This window comes from Lytechinus variegatus, chromosome 13, assembly GCF_018143015.1.
Source record: "Lytechinus variegatus isolate NC3 chromosome 13, Lvar_3.0, whole genome shotgun sequence".
NCBI lineage: Eukaryota > Metazoa > Echinodermata > Echinoidea > Temnopleuroida > Toxopneustidae > Lytechinus > Lytechinus variegatus.
The window spans coordinates 18,518,147-18,535,990 of record NC_054752.1 but is presented as its reverse complement, the minus strand read 5'-3'; the positions used below and the strand labels follow the sequence as shown (position 1 = coordinate 18,535,990).

Here is a 17,844-nt window from a genome sequence, read left to right as displayed (position 1 = left end):
AACCTGGACACTCATGCAAGATGATCAGTGATACTTCGTTACACTTATGTCCAAGTTTGATGAACTAGGTCCATATACTTCCTAACTCCTAAGTTATGACATTTCAAAAACTTAACCTTGGTTAAGATTTCAATGTTGACGACGACGCCGCCGTAGTCGGAAAAGCAACGCCTATACATGTAGTAAAGCAAATCCCTACCATCACAGAGAGTTGTGAAATTTCGAAACAGGAACAAGTAACCAACATTTATTTTTCAAAAATAAGAACACTTTGCATATATTTTGCCTTTTCACACCTATATACAAATATCAGAAAAATATGAACAAGAGCCAAAAAATGTCCACAAATCTCTTGCATGAAGTGCATATACTAGCGTCCATATAGCTGCATATAAGTATTCCTTTGTATTAGTTGGAACTTGGAAACAGTATCAAACGGAAGGCACATGGCAAGAAAATGATTTGTCATAGTATAAATATAAAAATATATCAATCTGAGTTTGATGAATATCACAAGGTGATAAAGCAGGAGTTGGCATGTCATGATAAATTTTGAAAGCACACACTATATAAACCTGAGTTGGCTGTATTAGCAGACATGTCATAATACATGAAAGACATTTTCGTGTAATATATACCCATGATCAGAATAAAATGGGTTTTTTAATGACTCGTATGAGGCAATATTAAGGCTTATTTCCAAACAAAAAAAAGGTATCACACTTAAACCTGCTTTTCTGCACGTCTTCGAGATGCACGGACATCTTTCAGCTTCTGGCCCATGCGTGCACGTACTTGGCCCGTGGAAGTGCAGGGAAATTGTTGTCATGCTTGTTGTGTGTGCTGAATATAAGAAAATGAAAGGACACAAAAACTGGCTCAAAGTCTCAAACTTTTATCAAAGACTCTACATCATATATAAATATTAATTAAAGCCAAGTCAAGTTCCGTCTGTTTGTGACTGTTGGTTACTCAGCTGCAGTGGAGTATCTAAGAGTCACAAACACAACAAAAAAAAACATGCATACCATGAAACAGGATTATAATATTAGGGGCGGATAAGTTAAAGCAAGAAAATCAAGATTTCAGGCTCGGTAATCTTATTTCTATAGTCCTACTTGATTGAAAATATCTTATGAAATGACAAGGAAGTGACTTAAAGGAAATTAAGTTCTTAAACTGGTTGATTGTCTAAGCCTTTGACTCTGTGAATTTCTAATTTTTTTGGTCCGCCGCTCTGGAAGAAATTGTACCGGTGACATGCAGCATCATTGTAAAATGTAAAATGACAAGACATTTGTGAAGATCAATCACTTACTTAAAACATTAAAATGTTTTCTATGGTTACGTAGATTCAAATCAAAGTCGGTGTCCTTTTCCTCCGTTTTCTGTTAGTTTGTTTTTGTTTCCACATCAAAAATTATTTTCACCGTAGATTACCATTTGGAGAGACTGTGCTATTCTAGTACATGTAGTTTTTCTTTCAGGGAGATTCACCCTAACCCTCCGCCTTGAAATTATTGACAAGCTTGGTAATATGAGAAATTACAGAGCATCTTCCTATTTACAGTAATTGTGATATTCTGAATTCATTTGTAGATTCACGCAGAGACAATCATTCTTGGCAAAATACACAAGAAAATGTAAAAGCTATCAAAGGGGAAGTTCACCCTGATGAATAATTGGTTGTAATAAGAAACAAAAAAAAATTGAGAAATATATCAGTGAAGGTTTGATAAATATCATTAAAGAACAGAGATTTTTTTAGAATATGATTTTATGACATCACAGACGATATGAATTGGCCAAAATGCAATTTTTTCAAAAATTGAAAGTGATTTTTTTTTTATTTTTGCGGTGGATATATCCTCAGACACATCATTTCATAGCCCCTTCTGCTAGAATTTACCATAACGCAAATCTGTGTGTGAGACACAGTGTTATTTGTGAATGTTGATATGCCAGGGCTAGCAATGGAAATTCATCCATTTAGAGTGCCAATATCCTACAATGATATACCAAGAGAGTCAGAAAAAAACTTTAACATTTAAAAAAAATCACCAATTTAATGAAAAAGCATGTCCGGAAAACATAACTCTCATCTCATATAGATGTATGTCCTGAAAGAGCATCTACTCCATCATAATTTCAGATACATTTTTTATGTGGTATATGTTTAACCTTCGATAATTAAGAGGTATTCTTTGTTGTGATGTAAAATTCTATTTGCACCAAAAGCATGAATGCAATGCTCTGGAGAAGATACTCTTTCTGGACATATGAGAATTTTGTTTTCTGGTCATGATTTTTCATTTAATTGGCCACAGAATCTTGCCGTAAATAATAAACTTTTAAACTGACCTTTATGGTTCCGCTGGTCTTCAGTCTTTTTCTTCTTTAGAAGCTCTGCCATAGCAGATCTGTCAGCTTTCCCAACCTGCAACCAAAAATGGAAATAAAATATGAACAGATATGGAATATGTTTAGAATTTTTAAAATTAAAATTTAATGTAGCCCCCCCCCCCCCCCTCCCCGCTCAACATTTTTCAAGACCATCCAGCTACGATTTTTTTGGGGTGACCGCGCCGCGCCACTCACATTTAAGTCTCGCATATCTTCTGAGTTCAAATTTGCGACACCTGGGTACGCGGTCATGTGCAAATCCCAATGCAATTCTGTATCTAGACTAGGAATCCAGACAAAATTCATAAGTGTATCATTATTTTTAGTTTTTCTAATGAATTTTCTTTTATTGAAGTAGTACCACCAATACTTTCCAATTCCATCAATTTTTTTTTCAAGTAGAAATTTAAGAGCAATTTTTGAATCACCACTGGCAGCGATATCAAGTTATGTATAAGTCTTTTTTTTTTTGCAAATCACAGAATAAAGTCTGGCCTGCTTCAGGTAAACACTTATCACTTTGGACTAAATTTCCTGGCTAGTATGCTTCAAAATTTCCTGATCCATGCACGTCTTAAAAATTTAAGTTGAATGTAAAGTTTCAACGTACCTCTCTCTCACATCTTTTTTTTGAGGTTGAAGCCTCATCCTCCATGTCCTCATCTGTGGCATCAGACTCATCCATAGCCTCATCTACTCTGGTTGCGGTGTTTAGGAACTCCTTCTCTTTCTTTAGTACATCAGCTTTTTTTTCTGTAAGGGACAGGCACATTAAGGACAGACATAAATAATCAGAGTAATTTCAAAGAGCCATTTATGAAATGCATTGTAAAAATGGGGTTTTAGCATTATTAGAATTATTACTACAGAGTATAGACAAGTTATCAAATCAGAATTCAGACACCAGTTTTTAAGTTATAGACGTAAATAATTTTATCTGAATTCTGTACACACAAACTATTTTGAGTTGTAGACATATTTTTCAGTAGATCTAAATAAGATAATTATTATTTAAAAACTAGTAAGAATCTTTCACATCATTAAATTTGTCCCCAAATTTGTTAATTAGCCGATGTAATGCTAATCCAGTCTAGCCAGGAGGCTTCTAGAGAGTAAAAATCATTTACTAACGTAACTTACTCTCATACGAAGCCAGGGCTTCTATGTATACATGTGCATGTAGGCAGCCAAAACCTGAAACTTTGCCCCCGAGATTTCTACTTTCTCTCTAAAAGATCTAGCCCTAAATCATGTACCTGGGATACAACTTCATTTCCGACATTTCTATGCTATGGATTTTATTTTTAGACAAGAATTCATTAAAAAAATGAAAAATTGTCATGAAAAAAAAGAGACATGCCGATGTTTACACCGCCATCTTGTTTTCTATTGTTCTTCACCCACGATACGGACGCTTGAGTCGCGTAACGTGGGTGAGAGTAGCCAGGCGGCTTCTAGAGAGTAAAAATCATTTGGTCAATTCCAGCGTAACGGACATGACGTTCAGACAATTTTTTTTAATTCAAATGTTGATACAGTAGAATTAGCAGTCTTTTGATAATTGTTACTAAGCTTATCAGACACATTTAAGTATCAGTTACATACACATAAAATTTCAAATCGTTTCGTTGAACAGTTGCGGAGAAATTGCACTCTTTGTGAGCGTAACGGACATGACACGAAATGGACGAAGCATTTTTACCTCCTATTGCTTATCAAAATTCCTGTGAATTCTTAGATTGCATGCACCTGAAATTGGTGTTAATTTAACCTTAAGATCATGCTCTATCCATAAAATGGTGTTTAACAACAGTTTTGCAGTGCATTCTGTATTCCTAGCTCAAAATGTAGCGTAACGGACATGACACAGGAAGCGTAACGGACATGACAGTTTCGTCCACTTTTTGTAAGCGAATATAATTATTTTATTACAAGATATGGTACAAGTCTAATTGTTTACATGTTAAGGCTAGAGGTTAGAGACACATATCATAACTGGTAATCTGTAATATCTCCTATTATTTTGCAATTTGAGAGGGGGTCTTTTTGTACAATATTTATAAAACAAAAAAATATTTAGAAAAAATTATTTTACACCGGTTAACAACAGTTAATGAATATTTTCCAGTTACTACCATCCACCACACCTAATTAAAGGAGAAAAAGTTGATAGAAAAGATTATTTTTTATTCATGCCCTAATATTTGATAATATACTAGCGTAACGGACATGACCCTTACGAAGTGAACTTAATCAGTACTTCTTAGTTTGAAAATGAAAGAAATATGAATAATGAATGTAATTATGTAACAGCAAAGTACCTTTACTAACACTCTAAAGAAAATATGTAGATATAATTGGCAGGTATCATTAATTTAATAGCTATAGCCTACATGATAATTTTATATATAAAATACAATGTTTATCGTACCACTACGACACACTGAGAAGACCAACTCTCAGTTTTTGTGAGAAGAAAACAAAATTTACCAGACCTGTATAAATCCAAGATGAACATATTATGGAATGTATTGTATGATAAAGAACATGTACTAGTATTAATGTCAGTTTTAAGATTACAAAAAATGGTATTAAAATTTAATAGCAGTACCTGGAAACCGGTCTTTCATTATCGATTATGTATGAGTTGAAAGGTAATCGGAATGTTTGTAAATAGCTTCTGAGATTTTTTTTCATTCAAAATATAAACTATCATCCTGAGTATAATCATCCTTTCATCAAGTCTTGGATGTTCTAAATCTTACAATCTTGCTTGCTGACAAATGTGGCTGTATCTAATTTTGTTGTATTGTCCGCGCTGCTTGTGTACAATTGAAGATACATCATTCAAATCGTGATTATGGCTGACCAAAATACTATGATGACATAATTTATTGATCGCGCCACATTCTTTCCACGGCCCCTTTGCTTTGTGATACTGCAAAGAAGTGCCACTGTAGATTCATGGATTCATAGAGCTACATCATGAAACACAGATATCCAAATACAAACTTGCTTTTAAATGTGATCCCATGCCATCACTGAAGAAGTACATGTAGAGGTTGGTGAAAGTCAGATACTTTGAAGTAATATCATCAATGATCATGAATTCACAAGTTTTATCATGCTCCAAACTGTCAGTGCAAGAACCTAAGATAATCAAATGTTTGTTCAAACACGAATGATGCAGATTGTGATCTGAGTATGTTGCCAGATCTAGCTGCATCTAATCCTAATATTATGTGGCATACCGTTAATTCTCAGAAAAATCTACCAGAACAAGAGCTGAACTTTCATCATTCACCAGTTTCTAAAAATAGCTTGAATGATATGCAGATTCTAGGAAATATTACATTCAGCTATCCTCAAACAATTGAGACTAACCTCAGTCTGTGACACTGAGCCTAATATTTTGTTTTTGTAAATGTTGCCATTTGCCATATATAAGGCGTCATGTCCGTTACGCGAATTGTCATGTCCGTTACGCCATTTTTATGAAAATGAGAAGTGGTAAGGGAAAATGATTGCTACACATGGTAGGGGGTTTAATTCTAACATAGAATCTGAATCTGCAGTACCTTTAGACAAATTTTCTGTAAGCTGTGATAACTTTAAGTGAACACGTAACGGACATGACACTGATAATGGTAAAGAAATCACACAAATCTGAAGACAGATTTCTGTAAAATTGATGAATGGCATAAAATTTAACGATTATTTTCTGTTGATTTAAACATTAATCAACTATTCAAAAGTTAAAAGAGACCTCTGGGACCTTGTTTGCTTTTAGTAGAGACATGAAAGATGAATTGTTTAAAAATAGCCACATTTTTTACATTTTGCAATATACTATTCTATTTTTTGATGATGGAAAAAAACTACAAAATTTTATCAATATTGCGATTTTTCTATTGGAAATTGAGACTTTATAGATTACTTTTTAAGAAAATTTGACTGCTTGAGTGAAATCTGAAAATTCATTTTTTCTCTAAAGTGAACATTTCCATGGAATTGCCCACTTACTAACGTAAGGTTACTCTCATACGAAGCCAGGTCTTCCTTCTCATAGACGCGTGCGTCGGGTAACGTTGGCGAAGAACAATAGGAAGTATGATGGCGGCGTAAACATCGGGCAAGTCTCTTCCGTCTTTTCACAATATTTCTCTCATTTTTTTTGATGAATTCTTGTTCAAAAATAACGAGAGCGTAGAAATGTCGGAAATGAAGTTTTTTCAATGTACATGATTTAGGCCTAGATCTTTTCTATAAAGGAAAGTAGAAATCTTGGGGGTGAAAGTTTCAGGTGGTTTGGCTTCCGTCGTGTGGGTCAATGAGAAGGAAGACCTGGCTTCGGATGAGAGTAACCTTACGTTAGTAACTGATTTTTACTCTCTAGAACTAGAAGCCGCCTGGCTAGGTGAGAGTAAGGCCGTGTTTATGCTTCCACTTTTCAGGCCAGAATCAGCGTTTCCAAACGTGATTAGTCCAAAACACGGTTGCGTCCATGCTTACTTTCATTTAAACGCTGTTTCAAAACGCCGATCGTAAACTCACAAAAGGTGCGTTTGTAAACGTTGTTTGACCAGAATCAGGCTTTCTGGGGAAGTATAAACAGAACCACGATCATAAACGTGTTTAAATGACGTCATTTGGTATATGCTTCCAGTGAGATGAAAATCCGCGGGCAAATACAGTCGTATTGCTCCTTGTTATCTCTACGTAAAAACAACAATCGGAAAAAAAAAACTTTTGAAAAAAGGCGCGCCCAGTTTGACCTCGCTTTACGATGCGAAGCCAGCTGGAGATCATGATATGCTCTGAAAAGTTAAGCATAAACAGCACTCCCAGAACCACGTTTACGATCGGCGTTTTGAATCGACGTTTGAAATCGCTGATTCTGTCCTCGCAATGGAAGCATAAACACACCATAAGATACGTTAGTATTAGTCTTGAGGACGCAATGATGATGATTTTTTTTAGATATGTCATATACTTCTTCATCATTGACGTATTGACACTCTCTCATAGTGTCTTAAGCGAAGGACCAAAACAAAGATGGATTTCCCTAGAAAATCCATCTTTTTAAACCAAAATCACAAGAATTCTATTCATTCTTACATCTTCCTACGCCTAATGCGTTGGAAGGTTTTAAATATTATAAACAATATAAAAAAATGAAGATTTCTTACCTAACTGATGCCGCGTAGACCCCGTTCCACATGTAAACAATGGAAATACAATAGCGTCGACCCTTGAACCGCTTATGTATGACGTACTTCCGGAAAGCAATCCCGTCTTAACATTTAGAGATGAAAATTCTTATTTAACAAATCATTAACTAACCATTAAAATTTATATTTTCATTATAAATAATTCATATTATATATATAAATTATTTATGATCACGAAATAAATTTTAAGATTTGTTGAATAAGAATTTTCATCTCTAATTTCTATCTCTAAATTTTATATTTTTATATAATAATATTTAACACCTCCCTACGCATGGGTGTCGATCACGGGGGGGATGGGGGGGATATATCCCCCCAATATTTCAAGTGGGGGGATGGCCTGTATTATCATCCCCCCAATAATTTAGGGTAGAAAAATTATAATGATGATGAAAAAATGAAAAGTTTGATCATGATGATTATAGTATGCCATCAATCAGTTTGTTTCCCTCGCAATTTGTGTATATTGCTATTAAATGAAAACATTCTTTTTCAGGACTATTAAACAGATTGGTGGAGGTTCAAGATGAAAAAGAATTAAATGTTTATGTATCTGATATTTTTTAACACATGACATAAAAGGACCCCAACGAAAATCAACTTTTGTTGATAGGGTGTTCCATCCCACCAGTGGTGAATAAATTATTTTAAATAAATCATTAACTGAAAAGGGTGGAAAAATAAACGGGAGTAAAAGGGTGGCAAGATAAATAAAGGAATGACGGTAAGCCCGATGGCGCACGAGAAGCCACACAGGTTGTAATTTGTGCTAGTCTTAATTGGTCCGAATCTGCATTTTATCATCATGCATTAAGAAGAATAAAGATATTGCCAGTCAGGTTAGATTTAAGAGAGAAGTTGTATACACAGAGGCGTCGATCCTGGGTGGGGGGGGGGGGCAGGGGGCGATCGCCCCACCAATGAAAATATTGGGGGGGAACATATCGTTTTGCCCCCCCCCCCAATAATTCCGCATGTGCAACTAAAGAATAAAATAAGATTGTAATGCTACACTGAAATCAGCAAGCGAGATTGAGATACCAACTTGATTTTGATTTAAAATCGTGCTCAAAATGTCTGCTTTTCAGACTGGAATATAAAAATTTCAGCTCGCGCTTCGCGCTCGCATCATGTACCAAATCCCATACTTTTCATGATTATATAGGTGAATATAATGTCCAGTTTTCAATTCTAAACCTCAAAAGAACTTTGATTTTGCAATAATCTTTTGTTGGATTAATAATATATCTTCCATGAAAGTGTCTTTTTTTCCAGATCAAAATATCAAAATTTTCAGCTGGCGCTCGCATCTATTGTTCTTCTAGATACCCATCTTAATCAGTGGTACCAAAAATGCTTAGAATATCAAGCTTTCAGGTCAGAATATAAAGAAATTTCAGCTCGCTCTCTTGTGAGATACATGTATCGACCCTCCTCATGAGTTACTACAAACAAACCTAAACAGGTACATTTTTCCTGTTTTCACGACATACTAAAAAAATTTAGCTCGCGCTTCGCGCTCGCATTGTTGGTGAAGGTGAGATATGTGTCTCTTTCTCATGAGTTATATATATATATATATATATATTGTGATCGAGCGCCTTTGGAACGTTGATTCATAATTTGGCCCCTCCCCCGTCTGAAAAATGGATCGACGCCCCTGTGTATACATCATGCTCAATAAACAGATCACTATGTACATGGTCCAGTCAATTTTTGTCATTTTTTTCTCGGTATGAGTTTAGAATAGGCTTACTTGTAACACAAATTGAATTTCAAATTTTTTTTTTTACAAGTATAGTACACTACAACAATGAAGGAATTTCAAGAACACCATGCATATCAACCACTCCCAAATGTCCTAACTTGTGATTTTAGAGGGGGTAATGTTAAAATATCCCCATCCACAAGAACATTTGTGTCAATCATCCCCCCCAACCAAGAATACCGATCGACACCCATGTCCCTACGCCTTAGGCGTAGGAAGGTGTAAGAATGAATAGAATTAATAGAATTCTTGTGATTTTGGTTTAAAAAGATGGATTTTCTAGGGAAATCCATCTTTGTTTTGGTCCTTCGCTTAAGACACTATGGAGAGAGTGTCAAGACGTCAATGATGAAGTATATGACATATCTAAAAAAAATCATCATCATTGCTTCCTCAAGACTACGTAAGTATAGTATTAGTAAATGATTTTTTACTCTTTAGAAGCCTCCTGGCTAGTAGAAAAGATGGAAAGAGCTTACGGCCGTGTTTATGTGGCCATCTTGATTTTGTTGTCTTTCGCTTGGCGACAGCACGCAAATCGCGCGATTCGTTTTTTATGAATTCTTCTTTAAAAATGAAATCAATATCGCAGAAATGTTACACCCGGTAATCTACTTCACTTGGAAAATAAGTTGAACCCCATGACAGGTAGGCCTACATGTACATGTTTTAGGGCTAGATTTAGAGGGAAAGTAGAAATCTCGGGGGCGAAAGTTTCAGGTTTTGTACCAGTACGTGGGTGAATATAGCTCGTGATCCCAGGTGTCAGTGGGGAGTAACCCTACGACTACGTAGAGCTAAATTCATAGTAACCCAGGCCAGGGAACTCCGCCCGCTACGCGGGCGGGAGTTCCCTGGGTTAAATTCAAGGCAGCCCAGGACCAAAATCCAATTGAAACCAGTTGGATTTCCAACTGGTTTCAATTGGTTTCAATTGGTTTCAACTGGTTTCAATTGGTTTTAACTGGAATTTAACAATTTCCAGTTGAAACCAATTGAAACCAGTTGGGCAACTGGAAATCCTAACTGGAACCAGTTGGGTAACTGGAAATGACTTCCAACTGGAAATGATTTCTAACTGGAACCAGTTGGGTAACTGGAAATCCTAACTGGAACCAGTTGGCAACTGGAAATCCTAACTGGAACCAGTTGGCAACTGGAAATCCTAACTGAAACCAGTTGGGTAACTGGAAATGACTTCCAACTGGAAATGATTTCTAACTGGAACCAGTTGGGTAACTGGAAATCCTAACTGGAACCAGTTGGCAACTGGAAATCCTAACTGGAACCAGTTGGGTAACTGGAAATGACTTCCAACTGGAAATGATTTCTAACTGGAACCAGTTGGGTAACTGGAAATCCTAACTGGAACCAGTTGGCAACTGGAAATCCTAACTGGAACCAGTTGGGTAACTGGAAATGACTTCCAACTGGAAATGATTTATAACTGGAACCAGTTGGGTAACCGGAAATCCTAAATGGAACCAATTAGGTATAACTGGAGATGGAAAGATGGGTAACTGAATTCTAATTGGAACCAGTTGGGTATGAAATAAAACTGGAACCAGTTGGGTAACTGGAAATCCTAACTGGATCCCGTTGGGTAACTGGAAATCCTAACTGGATCCAGTTGGGTAACTGGAAATTATTTCCAATTGGTTTCCAATTGGAAATTTTCCAGTTACCCAACTGGATCCAATTGAAACCAGTTAATTTCATATTTTCTGCCAGTGTGCACAGATTAATGTTTTATGGGATTAATCATAATTTACAATGTATCTATTTATTTTTTTTTCGATTTGAAGTTCCACACTTTTTTCAGATAAGTGTTTCCAATACTTAGCAGTGAAAACCATGTTCATAAATGTTAAAGATTATAATTAAAACAGATTCAAAGATAATTAGTACACCACTAACTGTTACCAAATTACATTAAATAAAAATACATATATTTGAAGAACTCCAAGATGAATATATGCATATGAAAGTCTGTATTTTATCAATGCCCTTTACATTGGTATTAATAGACAAATAACACTGCTTCTGTGTTGGCATGAGCAATCGTTAGTGCAAATGCTAATTAATTTGTAACTAATTAAGTTCATTCCAACTGGAAGTTCCAATTGGATCCAGTTGGAAACCAATTGGTTTCAACTGGTTCCAGTTGAAAACCAGTTGCCTCCAACTGGTTTCAACTGGAACCAATTGAAACCAGTTGCCTCCAATTGGATTCAACTGGTTTTAATAGGGAAATTGGAACAACTTGAACCAATTGAAAGCCAATTGAAAACCAATTGAAACCAATAGCCAACTGGTTCCAGTTGCCCAATTGGTTTTAACTGGAACCAGTTGGCAACTGGTTTTCAATTGGAACCAGTTGGCAACTGGTTTTCAATTGGAACCAGTTGGCAACTGGTTTTCAATTGGAACCAGTTGTTCCAATTTCCCTATTGAAACCAGTTGGCCAACTGGTTTCAATTGGTTTTGCTCTAATTGGTTTCAACTGGATTTTGGTCCAGGGAGTGTATACAGCCACACGCGTGTGTCTTTACCATACAGCCACACGCGTGTGTCTTTACCATCCAGCCACACGCGTGTGGTTATATCCAGAACACCTATTTGTGGATACCGCCACACGCCGCCAGTAATAACAGTAAAACGCGTATGTAGGTCTGACCGTCTATATCACGATCAAAATAACCTCATTTCTTCATTAAATTCTTACATTCTAAACCACTCTGATTTCTTTAAATCGTTTCAATTTCATTCTCACCGTCTTCTTTCCTTGCTTTTCTTGTCGTTACAAAAGGCCGCCTGTTAAATAGCAAATTTCCACACTTTTTCTACTTGTGTCGATTCTCTACTGACTCTAGGCTATGTGCGTGTACGTGCGTACGTACGAAACTCGGGATTCGTGCATGCTTAACGCTTGGTACGAAAATTATTCGTACCAAACGTAAACGTAACCCAAACTGTATATGTCTACTGCGCTGCGCTAACGCTGTATGGGTCTGCCACCGTACCGCGAAGGAAGCCAGAATCGACACAAGTAGAAAAAGAGAATTTGCTGTTAAACAGACGACCGTTTGTAACAAGACAAGAAAAGCAAGGAGAGAAGACGGTGAGAATGAAATTGAAATGATCTAAGGATATCAAAGGGGTTTAGAATGTAAGAATTTAATGAAGAAATGAGGTTATTTTGATCGTGATATAGACGGTCAGACCTACACACGTGTTTTACTGTTATTACTGGCGGCGTGTGGCGGTATCCACAGATAGGTGTTCTGGATATAACCACACGCGTGTGGCTGGATGGTAAAGACACACGCGTGTGGCTGTATACACTGCCTAAATTAAATCATGACTTTCAGTTTCAGACGCCTCCAGGCTAGTCGAGCACCACATAGCCTATAGATCTATATACATACGGTTCTTCGGCAATTACCCCTGGACAAAGGGAGAGCATAAATAATTACATATTAGGTACAAATCAGGATATAATAATGTATATTTACCACTGGCCACTAACACCTTGGCCTTCCACATCCCAGCCAATGTTTCGGCCGTTTCTCTGCGGGGTTCCGGACTCCACCAGGCCCTCAAACTTCGGGTCCACCAAGTTGACCGACATCTTTTTGTTTGTTACAAAATCGCTAGAAGTAACAGTTCCTTGTTTCCACCCAGTGTACTAAGACGCACATGGTTGATATTCTTATCAATTCAAGAAGATTAAGACAAAGTGCAGTAAGATCAGATTCTAACGGGCGTAAATATTGGATGAAGCGATAAACTGTAACGGGCGTCGGTGAGCTTTAGCGAGTGAATTTGAAACGCACATGACTACACTAGCGCGCTAGCATGCCTCGCCGAAAATAGATTTCCGAGGCCGAGATTTACCGAAGAGTTCCGGATATCTAGTATAGATCTATAACTCTATTAACGTTATAGCCATTACTGATAGTTTATCCATTGCGATGATGATCTTAAAAGAAAATAAAAAATCATCAAATATCAAAATTACCGGCAAAATTTCAGTGTAAATTAAAAACTAAATGGAGATTGTATTGGGAATAGTGCATCAAACAATTTTTCAAGTTTAGTACTCCTCCCTGCTCCCCCCCCGCCCTGCGCGAGCTTGAAGACCCTTGTTCTTGCTTGTTAAATTTTTCTCGGGTATGATTGAAGAACTTACTGTGGTAACACTGTGTTTGTTACCCAACTATGTAGGCAATTATGTGATTAACAATGTGATCTGAAGTCCGAACACTGTGACCACATAGTTTACACATAGTCAACTATGTGAACACACTGTGGTAACACTGTGTTTGTTACCCAACTATGTGAGCAAAATTTGTGATTAACTATGTGATCTGAAGTCTAACACTGTGTCCACATAGTTTACACATAGTGAACTATGTGAACACACTGTGGTAACATTGTGTTTGTTACCCAACTATGTGGGCAATTATGTGATTAACTATGTGATCTGAGTCTCACACTGTGACCACATAGTTTACACATAGTCAACTATGTGAACACACTGTGGCAACACTGTGTTTGTTGCCCAACTATGTGGACAATTATGATTAACTATGTGATCTGAAGTCTAACACTGTGTCCACATAGTTTACACATAGTCAACTATGTGAACACACTGTGGTAACACTGTGTTTGTTACCCAACTATGTGGGCAATTATGTGATTAACTATGTGATCTGAAGTCTAATACTGTGTCCACATAGTTTACACATAGTCAACTATGTGAACACACTGTGGTAACACTGTGTTTGTTACCCAACTATGTGGGCAATTATGTGATTAACTATGTGATCTGAAGTCTCACACTGTGACAACACTGTGACCACATAGTTAACACATAGTTTACACATAGTCAACTATGTGAACACACTGTGGTAACACTGTGTTTGTTCCATAAGGGTATACATGTACAACAGCTTTGGCAACTCTTTTTTATTTTAAATATTGTGTAAAGAAATGGATGAAGAGAACAATGGTAGGCGTAGCTTAAATCAAAGTTCCCCAGAGCTATCTACCCTTTGGAAAAATTGGTGATGCCGAAAAAATGCCTCTGCCGGGAATCGAACCCGGGCCCCCAGCTTTAAACGCCGGTGCCTTAACCACTAGACCACAGAGACGGGTTAGTGGTTAGGCCGACCCTGATCCAATTGACCGTCAGATGGACAGATTTTCGACACCATACCAATTAGAATTTCCTTTGTCGGGTGAAGTTGGGTTTTGAACAATGGCAAGCCGCCATGCCTCAGCTGGATCAAAGCTAGATAGTGACTTGAAACATATTTTTCCCTCACCTTATTTTATTAACTCGTCCTCATTTTTATTTTTCTCGTCCTTTTTTCTCCTCTCTTGTTCCTTTTTTGGTCTTTCTATCCCTCCTTTTTTTTCCTTTTTGCTCCTTCCACAAACAAGGGGGGGGGGGGATATGTTATTGTGCCCCCTTCCAAAAAGTAGGGTTTCCATCCATGGGCCTATCCAGTTTTAGGATATATGAACAATTGTTACCGTTCAATGATTCTTCATGCAGGTTTAGTGTCGACCCACGAATCCGCTACTCAGTTTGGAGTATGATGTTGGGGATGTTAACAACGAATATTGGGAAAGGTGTACACCAAACTGTCATCCAGAGACTCTTTTCATGTGGATCAAGAAGGAGGGCTGCACAGTGAGTACTGTACTTTTAGGGCTGTAGGGCGTTGCATGAGATTTGCATAAAATAAAAAATATAGCCCGATCTCAATCAGTGTAAATTTACCCGGTTAGAAAGAATTACGAACTGGCTGCCCGCTGGGAACGATTCTTTTTCTCTTTTTTGTTTTGCTGCACTGCAGAAACTCCGGTGTTGATTTAACACAAGACCGGAATATATATATTTATGTGTGTGTGTCCACACGAGAGAAGCATTAAAACATCGCCAGTTTGGAATCAAACCGATGCTGTTTTAACACTAATTGGTGTGGTATAAACACATAGGGCCTATATGGTGTTAGACCATAACCAAATTGGTGTTGTTTAACACTTGAGCTCTAGTGTTAACATAATAGATTTCAGGCTGGTGTTAAATAAACACCGGAGTTTTTGCAGTGTGATGTAAATTTGACAAGCAATCCCTCCCCCACCAAAAAAAAGTTTCACTACAAAGGAATGTTATTGTGTTCCCGAGAAATTTGACAAGCAAGAAACGGTTTCACTACAAAATGTATGTGATTTTGGTTACATTCCATCGTTTAAATCACCTACGAGAATTATCCCAGGTGTGCTACCTATGGAGAATAATATACGCAGCCGCCGGCAAGGAAAATCTTTTGGGTACCACATCCAAGGGCCATTGCCACTATACAGCACACTGAATTCAATGAGGCCTATATGTAGGCACCTATTTATTTGATAACATCTCCGGACCCCATGAACTAATTCCAAGTTTGGCTGTGGATTTCGGTTGTAATAATACTCTACCGAAATGAGCATGCTGAATCGGAAATAAAAAATGATAACGTTTTGTTTCTTAAAGGGATGATCCGGGCTGAAAATATTTATATCTTAATACATAGAGTAGAATTCACTGAGCAAAATGCCAAAAATTTCATCAAAATCGGATTACAAATAATAAAGTTATTTAAGTCAATATTTTGTGAAAACAGCCGTCAAGAATATAGGTGGGCTGTTGATGTCACATCTCCACTTTCCGTTTTCTTATGTTATTACATAAAATCATTTTTTTTCATTATTTTCTACTTGTGTGAATAATATGTCTCTCTTATAATGAAATGAGTTACAGCAATAAATATCTAATGCACTAATTCAGTTGTCAATCCAATTTTGCTACTGGCTTTCTAGTAGTTCTTGGAGGAAAACATTTGAATAGACCTAATCTCATATAATAAAATACAAAAGAACAATTGCAGATGTGACATCATTAGCCCACCCAATGAATATTCATGACGACTGTTTTCACAAAATATTGCTAAACTTAAAAATTCAATTACTTTGTTATTTGTTTTCCGATTTTGATGAAATTTTCGGCATTTTGCTCAGTGAATTCTACTCTATTTATCAAGCCATACATACTTTCAGCCTGGACCATCCCTTTAATAAGATGCAAAGTACATTTCGAATAATATATATGATGGTACATTATTAATTGTAATGTTGGATAATTCGTAGGGCGCTTATACTAGCTACCATCATCAAATTCATTACTGTGGGACTATGCATCTTCTCCGGAGTAGTCATGTACGCGTACTACGTAGACTGTGACCCCTACACACAAGGACTCGTGAAGTCAAGGGATCAGGTAGGTTTGATGAAACTAATCCTTAAATGAATTATATCCGTTTTCAATCAGGAGCCCATGTCATGAAACTTGTTATAAAAACAACTACACTACAATCTTCTGAAATGCCAAGTGGAAAAATAAGTTGTCTTAAAGATTCTTTTGTTCAAGGTGGAAATGTGGGTTGACCTCCTTACCAAATGATTCTAGGCCACGGCGGGATTCGAACACATGACCCTCTTGAGTCCGAACCGCTATTACATCACGACGCGTCGCTTCCACAGCTCCCCTATTTTAAGAAAATATCCCCCTTCTCACAACATAAGTTACATCATTCCTACTTTTACTTTCTTGGAGCAAAGATAAGAATAAATAAAATTAAAAATTATGGCCTACCTTCAGCAATTTATTCATGTCAATAAAGGTCGATATTATTAGCCATTCGGGATGGACCCATCGGAACTACAAAGGTCCTTGCTATTATAGCGGAGTCCGTATTTCGCATCACATTTTCGGTTTTATATATTCACTTAAAGGAGAATGAAACCATTGGAACAAGATAGCTTGTGTGAAAACAGAAAAATCAAACAAACAGATCAACGAAAGTTTGAGAAAATCGGACAAATAATGAGAAAGTTATGAGCATCTGAATATTGCAATCACTAATGCTATGGAGATAGCAAATTGGCAATGCGACAAAGATGTGTGATGTCACTTGTGAACAACTCTCCCCATTACTTTAGTATATATTTCACTTGAATTGCCTCTTTTATCACATCTATCCATAGATCATGTGTTATTTTTACATGAGGGCGTGTAATACATATTTTTTAAGAATACATCATGGATAAAGAGTTTGTATCATCATAAGAAAAAGCAAAGAGACATTTTGAGGTTATTTTATAGTCCACCAAAGGGAAAGTTGTTCATCAGTGACATCACACATCCTTGTCGCATTGCCAATAGGAAGATTTTCATAGCATTAGTGATTGCAATATTCAAATGCTCATAATTTTGTCATTATTTTTTCCGATTTTTCTCCAACTTTCTTTATTCTTATTCTTTGATTTTTCTGTTTCTACACAAGCCTATTTGTTCCAAAGGTTTCATTCCCCTTTAAGGCGGCTTGTCAA

General features: G+C 36.8%; 1 protein-coding gene across 1 annotated transcript in view; it reads left to right on the top strand.

The window, feature by feature from the left end:
- The window catches only part of LOC121426836 (sodium-coupled monocarboxylate transporter 1-like), a 46,277-nt gene that overhangs the window by 13,811 nt on the left and 14,622 nt on the right, over window positions 1-17,844 (top strand). Inside the window, exons 6-7 of the mRNA XM_041623230.1 lie at window positions 14,966-15,103; window positions 16,603-16,732. Coding sequence (XP_041479164.1) covers window positions 14,966-15,103; window positions 16,603-16,732 — 268 coding nt within the window. The remainder of the gene's footprint in view (window positions 1-14,965; window positions 15,104-16,602; window positions 16,733-17,844) is intronic.